This window comes from Ictalurus punctatus, chromosome 13 (genome assembly GCF_001660625.3).
Source record: "Ictalurus punctatus breed USDA103 chromosome 13, Coco_2.0, whole genome shotgun sequence".
Taxonomy (NCBI): domain Eukaryota; kingdom Metazoa; phylum Chordata; class Actinopteri; order Siluriformes; family Ictaluridae; genus Ictalurus; species Ictalurus punctatus.
This window is the reverse complement of record NC_030428.2, coordinates 2,109,766-2,117,500: the sequence shown is the minus strand read 5'-3', so window position 1 is coordinate 2,117,500 and position 7,735 is coordinate 2,109,766. Positions and strand designations below refer to the sequence as shown.

The 7,735-nt window shown below is 41.0% G+C and overlaps 1 protein-coding gene across 1 annotated transcript; it reads left to right on the top strand.

The window, feature by feature from the left end:
- Positions 1-173: 173 nt before the first annotated feature.
- Positions 174-3,565, top strand: LOC108274218 (serine/threonine-protein phosphatase alpha-2 isoform). The gene is made up of 7 exons (XM_017484231.3): positions 174-511; positions 1,088-1,219; positions 1,628-1,858; positions 1,968-2,072; positions 2,157-2,380; positions 2,454-2,588; positions 2,679-3,565. The coding sequence occupies exons 1-7, from the start codon at positions 457-459 to the stop codon at positions 2,796-2,798; spliced, it is 1,002 nt and encodes a 333-aa protein (XP_017339720.1). The 5' UTR covers positions 174-456; the 3' UTR covers positions 2,799-3,565.
- The last annotated feature ends 4,170 nt before the right edge of the window (positions 3,566-7,735 follow it).

The window sequence follows — 7,735 nt, the reverse complement described above, 5'->3', positions numbered from 1 at the left end:
TCGATGTGGTAACAGTTACTTATATCAACACTATTTATTTATTTATTTATTTGCGGAGCAACGGTTGCGAAGTGACACAAGCGGAAGTGACACAACAACAAAGAGCCCTAAAGCGGTAGGTGAGACCGGAAAAAGCTTTGACGCGCTAGCTGTGCAGACGGAGCTGGTTTTTTTTTTTTTTTTTTTTTTTTAAATTACCGATGAACTCTTGAAAACGACGGGACTTTATATTAGCTGGGGTATCACTTGTAGATTTATCTAGTGCTATTCGTCCCTAATTTTGTTTTGGTTTTTTTGTTTTTTAAAAAAAGGTTTTAAACGTTGTTTTTTTAATCGTGTATCGCGAGAGAGAGCGCGAGGCCGGGTGTGCGCGAGCTTCCTCCTGTTGCTGGCAGGTTAGCTTGCTGGCTAAATCCTGAGGTAATCTTTCAGACTGAGGGAAAAGAAACACAGAAAATGACCGAATCCGACAAGTTAAACATCGATTCTATCATCCAGCGTCTTCTGGAAGGTAAGCAGCTCTTCTGAGAGACACCTTAACCTTCGCTTTTTTTTCCTTCTTTCCTTCTTTCTTTCTTTCTTTCTTTCTTTCTTTCTTTCTTTTTTTTTTTTTTTGTTTTTTTCCTCCTCCTGTACGCTGTCCTTCCCTAGCTATATATAGGCTTAACGCTGTTACGTAGTCTCAAATAGACACACTCTCACTACTGTAGTGCGCTACATTGGCTGTGAACGTGCAGCCTACTTAGTACACTAGCTTTAGTAGGGAAGGGAGTTTGGGATTCGGTCCAGGCCGGTGACTGAGTGAGTAGAATGGCGGGCGTGAAGCACATAAACCCTGAAAGTGACTTTCATTCACACCAAAGAGAAATGTAGTTCCAAATATCACACTTCTACTATTCTACTAATAAATAATTGCAAATTTCATATAGCTAGTTTACCCTGTGTGTATGTGTATATATAATATATTATTACATAGATAGATATGCAGTCTATGTGATGCTTATTTATTGATTATCATGGGACACTCCACTTCTGAACAATGTTTTAAATCATGACTGTAATTGTTGTTGTTTGTTTTAATAACTAGTGAAAGGCTCCAGACCTGGTAAAAATGTGCAGCTGACTGAGAATGAGATCCGTGGGCTGTGTCTCAAATCCAGGGAGATTTTCCTCAGCCAGCCCATTCTTCTCGAACTGGAAGCACCTCTGAAAATTTGCGGTAACTTCATCTTCTTTGAAATCCCCTTGGAATTCTTTACATTTACACTGTTCCAGTATGTGCGAGCATCCCGTCACATGAGCCACTGATTGCGATTATTACATCATTATTATATGTACACTAGTAAGTCTTACTGCGTGCCACAGCATGAATGGAAGAATGTTCTCTGAATTGCAAGGGCGAAGTCATGGCGATGCGCTTGCGACTGGAACGATCGGCTCAGGAATCGACTTGTTTTTTCAACCGGAATATCAGGATGAATATTAATTAATTAATCGGCAGGATTTCCTGATGTTGTAAATATTGACTTATTCTTTAATGAAGCATCTCTCTCTCTCTCTCTCTCTCTCTCTCTCTCTCTCTCTCTCTCTCTCTCTCTCTCCCCTCCCCCCCTGTTCTTGTCTTTAGGAGATGTTCACGGTCAGTACTACGACCTGCTCAGGCTGTTTGAGTACGGCGGATACCCCCCGGAGAGTAACTACCTGTTTTTGGGAGACTACGTAGACCGAGGCAAGCAGTCTTTAGAGACCATCTGCTTGCTGTTGGCTTACAAAATCAAATATCCAGAGAACTTTTTCCTGCTGCGCGGGAACCACGAGTGCGCCTCCATCAACAGGATATACGGCTTCTACGATGAGTGTGAGTGTTTTCGTGCCCTTTCATCTGATGAAATGGTTCCTAAGTTCGAATTGCCGCGGACTGTTTCCCTTTTTCTTTCTTTCTCTCATCGGTTCGTTTCTAATCACAGGTAAAAGACGCTACAACATTAAACTGTGGAAGACATTCACGGACTGCTTCAACTGCTTGCCCGTGGCCGCCATCGTCGACGAGAAGATTTTCTGCTGCCACGGAGGTATCTTATACCGCAAAGCCCGAGCTAACGGGATGCCAGAGTTCTCGTTTCACGTTTCAAACCCATTCTGTGTTTTTGTTTCAGGCCTGTCTCCGGACTTGCAGTCGATGGAGCAGATCCGGCGTGTGATGAGACCCACGGACGTGCCGGATCAGGGGCTGCTGTGCGACCTGCTGTGGGCCGACCCCGATAAGGACGTGACAGGCTGGGGCGAAAACGACCGTGGTGTCTCCTTCACCTTCGGCTCGGATGTCGTCGCCAAGTTCCTGCACAAACACGACATGGACCTCATCTGCAGAGCGCACCAGGTCTGACTCGCAAAGGGACCAGATTAGCATATTAAGCCTTAAGACAAAAATATATACGTGTGTGTGTGTTCAGGTTGTGGAGGATGGATATGAGTTCTTTGCGAAGCGGCAGTTGGTGACGCTCTTCTCCGCCCCGAACTATTGCGGCGAGTTTGACAATGCTGGTGCCATGATGAGCGTAGACGAGACGCTCATGTGCTCCTTCCAGGTAATTAAAGCTCGTTAGTAATTAACACACTACTTTGTTTCCGGACGAGTATAATGAGATTTTGCATGTACCGCTGTCACTTCCTCTTAGATCCTGAAACCCGCTGACAAGAAGACGTTGACGTACAGCGGCACTGGAGCTTTCGGATCCGGCCGACCCGTCACGCCACCAAGAAACGCTGCCAAGGGTGGAGGCAAAGCCAAGAAATAACCACCACGACACACACATTTCTCTTCCTCTCCTACTTCCTTCAGTCTACCTCTCCTATTATTCCTCGTCTTTCAGATTTCTCCGTTTTCTCGCCGTGAATGTACTTTTTTTTTTTTTTATTTATTTTTTTTTTAATTTTTTAAAATAAATTTTATTTCATTTTGACCAATTATGAGCATGATATAATGTTTTCAGAGTGTTTATCTTTACCTTCTATCACGTTTCTTCATCATAGATGTATAGAAATAAACACAAGTCCCCTTTTAGGGATTTTCTTTTATTTTTTATTATTGGACCTAAGCATTTATTTTTCCCCTCTTGAGTCTCAGGGTCCGACACACCTTTATCTCCTGAAGCAATGGCTATAATTGTTTGTGTGTGTGTGTGTGTGTGTGTGTGTGTGTGTGTGTGTGTGTGTGTGTGTTTTATCACTGCCATTCTTAAATGTGAAGTGTGTATGTTTCCTGTTTCATCAGCAAGCAAAACGAGTGCTGGAGTTTTAGGACAAGATGTGTGTGGGTTTCTTTCTTTTTTTTATTCTTCAGCTTAGAATTCATGACCCATTTGTACAAAATATCTCTGGAAATTCTCGCTCTGCTCTTCTCTTCACATTTACTTTGTTTACTGACGTGAGTGATCAGCGTTCACGGTCACTGTCATACATTCGATTTGTACAGCGCATTTACTTGAATAAGAAAATCTCTTCCTCTGTTTTGTAGTTATTCATGAACTTGGACAATAAAGTGAGAATCTCTTACAAGAAATAATTCATGAGTGTGGTTTTTTTGTGGTTTTTTTGTTCCCCAGGAAGTGTAAAATGATGTGCAATTAACTGCTTACACAATACACCGATCAGCCATAACGTTAAAACCACCTAAGTGATATTGTGTAAATCCCCTTTGTGACGCCAGAACAGTTCTGATCCACATTTAAGTCCTGTAAATTGCAAAGTGGGGCATCCATGGATCAGACTTGTTTGTTTAGAATGTCCTGCAGACGCTCGATTGGATTGAGATCTGGGGAATTTGGAGGCTGAGTCAACACCTTGAAGAATTTGTCATGTTCCTCAAACGGTTCCTGAATAATGTTTGCAGTGTGTCAGGATGCATTATCCTGCTGTAAGCCTCCACTGCCATTAGGGAATACCGTTACCATGAAGGGGTGTACTTGGTCTGCAACAATGTTTAGGTAGGTGGTATGTGTCAAAGTAACATCCACATGAATGCCAGGACCCAAGGTTTCCCAGCAGAACATTGCCCAGAGCATCACGCTTCCTCCGCTGGCTCGCCTTCTTCCCATATTGCATCCTGGTCCCATCTCTTCCCCAGGTAAGTGACGCACACATGCGCGCACACACACCCGGCTGTCCACATGATGTAAAAGAAAATGTGATTCATCAGACTAGGCCACCTTCTTCCATCGCTCCATGCTCCAGTTCTGATTCTCACATGCCCATTGTAGGTGCTTTCGGTGGTGGACAGGGGTCAGCATGGGCACTTTGACCGGTCTGCATTAACATTTTCAGCAATTTGTGCTACAGTAAGTCTTCTGAGGGATAGGATCAGACAGGCTAGCCTTCGTTCTCCACATGCATCAGTGAGCACTGTTTCACCGGTTGGCCTTCAGTGGACCACTTTTGGTAGGTACTAACCACTGCACACTGGGGACACCCCACAAAACCTGCAGTTTTAGAGATGCTCCGTCCCAGTCGTCTAGCCATCACAATTTGGTTGCTCAGATCCTTACGCTCATTCATTTTTCCTGCTTCCAACACGTCAACTTTGGGAACCGACTGTTCATTTGCTGCTTAATATATCCCACTCCGTGACAGGTGCCATTGTAATGAGATAATGTTATTCACTTCACCTGTCAGTGGTTCACCTGCCAATGTTATGGCTGATTGGTATATAGCAAAAACAAATGTATTGGCTTTACTGTTCCAGCACTTTTGGAGCGGATTGCATTTGTAATGTAAACCATAGCAACCCTGACCAGGATAAGGCAGCTATTGATAATCCAATATGTTCCCATCCATGTCCACTTGCATATTTTGTTGTCTCTCTACTCACTGTCATTGGCAATGTCAAATGACATTGACTTAAACTGGCAATAAGAATTGCGTTTTGTTAGCTCTGCTGAATTCTTGTTGCAATGCTACCTGTGTAAACTTCTACAACCTACCTACTGGCAAAACCAGAGAACCGAATTGTGGGGTTGGATTATGAGTTTAGGAGTATGATGTGGCATTGTGGCATATTTCCAAGTTCAGTGGTCTATTAAGTGGGTGGAACTTCGTGGCAGTGGCACACGTGGCCGCAGAGTACTCGTAAGACATTTTCACCCTCTTGCTCATCACGTGTCTTCTCCTACTGAACATGTAGTACAACCTTGAGTAAGAGGGAAGGTGTGAACAACTGCACCGACTGGGAATTATGCGCATAGATGCATTTCCTCAGAAATGTAATTAGCATTAGAGCTTGGCGTTCAACATTTAATTAGAAAAATGAGACTGCTGACCGTTTTTTTTCTTTGGAGCAAGGAAAAATCTGGCATGTTTGCTATAATTAGCGTGTGTGAATCCATAGTGTGTATATCATTGCTTGGCTTGCCTTGGGGTTATTTTTAACATTGCCACGAACACAAGTGTCGCAAAAGCAGCTGCCGCCTGGTATTCCCTGATCCTTATCCTAGACCTACCCAGCACCATCAGTTATACAACACTGCAAATGAAACAGAAATAACAGGCTGGTGACATAACTCCAGAGGAGTATTTGATCACAACTACCTGTACTTATTAATGTCCTCATGACACTTAGTACCTTTAACGGTAATTATTTTCCAAATTATCCAATTACAGCTACTTGTAGAGTAATTGGTTACCATCCTCCCATTTGTTTATTTTAGAGAAATGATCTAATGCTAATTCTTGACAGAAATGTTTGATGATGGTCAAATGAAAGCAGGGCTGGAGAATCAGCCAATTTTTAATTTAACAACCTGTTTTATATATATAAGGTGTATATATATATATATATATATGTATATATATATATATATATATATATATATAAAAATAAATAAATATATATATATATATATATATATATATATATATATATATATATATATATATATATATATATATATATATATATATATATGTATTCATTCACACCTAGGAGCAACGTGTTTCTTTTTTTCGGGGGGTGAAAAAAAGAGGGAACTGGAGAACCTGAGGACACCAGTGAAACTGTACAAACGGTAACTGGAGCTCAGGATTGAACTTCAGACCTTGCTGCTATGTGGTACAAAATCAGTTGCCACACCAGTGAGTAGTACACGGTTGAAAAAACAAAAACAAAAAAGCAGCTTCCATGACACAAAGTTTTAAAATAAATTCAATCTCAGAGAGATTAATTACCAAACTATGCTGTTTAAATTGATAGAGATTTTCGTCCATATTTTTATGCAAAGAGTTCTGAAAATCGGTTATTGCTTATATACATATATACGGAGCCTTTTTAATGAAAGACGCATATAATTACTCACATAACCTGACCAAATCTCCAAACAATTTCTCTGGAATTTGTTCTCGCACAGTTTGCAAATGGAACCATTGGGAATCCTATTGGCAGGTCTGATGAATTTAGGAGTATCTTGGAAAAAACCCAAAAACAATACAACCCTAGACAGTTCCTTCAGTGGAACTCCATCAGGTGAAGGTATGTGCTTCCTATAATGCAATTAAAGTCTGCAAAGTGTTTCACTGATGCTTTCATCAGTGGAGAGCCACAATGGATCTTAAATAAATAGTCGCAGGTTAGTCAGTAGTCTGCACACTGACTGAAATAGAATTATTATTATTTATTTATTTATTGAAATAAATGCACAAGAAAAAACAACACCCCCCCACACACACACCCCAGAAATTCTGAGATTGATTCACTTGTGTTTGATATGAATGGAATTAAATGTGTTGTCACTGATCCTGTTTGTTGACTTGCTGTAATTTACTGTTATAAATATTCTGATCATTAGACCCTATTAGCACAACAAAACTGTTAGATCAAAAACAAGCTTATTTAATTTCACTAAACATCATGATATCAAAACAAACAAACAAACAAAACAACTCTGAATGGATTTAAGAAAGAACATTAATCGATTGTTACATTTTGCTCATCTTTGAAATTCTCCAAGTGCATACTCCACACATATAAGTAAACTTTTAACTATTAAAAGCTCCACGCACACTGAACGAGCACCACCCATCCCACTCTACTATGTGCTACGCATGGAAATGCGCATGTGTGTATATGTCAGCGCTATCCATAGTGGCGTTGAAATGTGTATAACTGCTTTAGGGTCTACGTCTGAGACTCAGTATATCACTACTTAGTCTTTTGCCCTGTTCCCCACCCTGTAAAAAAATAGAAATAAAACATGATCCTCCTCTTCCTTATGTAGGCTCCCCATATTGAGTCACGGTCCTGCATGCTTATGTCTGTTTGTCTCCTCCTTCTATCTTTCATCTTTTTTCTAATTAACTGGCCACACAACACTTTCTTTCTTTCTCTTTTTCATCTTCTGTAATTTGTTTTCTATGCATTTCCGGTACCATGCTGGAACACTATCCTTTGGCTTTACTGAAATTGCAGAATGACTCTTACACAATCTAAATGCTAAATGTTAATCCAATATATCATGGTAATGCAATGTAACATTCGATCTTGAAGGATCCCTGCGGTGGAATATGAGACATTTTAATCATTTTCCCCCTACATTTCATACCAGTTGTAATTAATGGAACTTCTAGCACCTTTCTACCGGCTAGCACTTTCCCACTTTCCCCTTTGACCTCCTGAGGGTCCATTTGAGCCATCACTCATGTCGTCCCCCCCATTACCCGTTTTCTGTCTCACTCTCTCACCTTCTCC

What these genes read in the sequence shown, in the direction of transcription:
- LOC108274218 (XM_017484231.3), top strand. Translation starts at nt 457, where the DNA reads ATGACCGAATCCGACAAGTTAAACATCGATTCTATCATCCAGCGTCTT. An exon ending in TCATCTGCAGAGCGCACCAG is followed by an intron (nt 2,381 to 2,453) that starts GTCTGACTCGCA and finishes GTGTGTGTTCAG; the next exon opens with GTTGTGGAGGATGGATATGA. An exon ending in CGCTCATGTGCTCCTTCCAG is followed by an intron (nt 2,589 to 2,678) that starts GTAATTAAAGCT and finishes ACTTCCTCTTAG; the next exon opens with ATCCTGAAACCCGCTGACAA.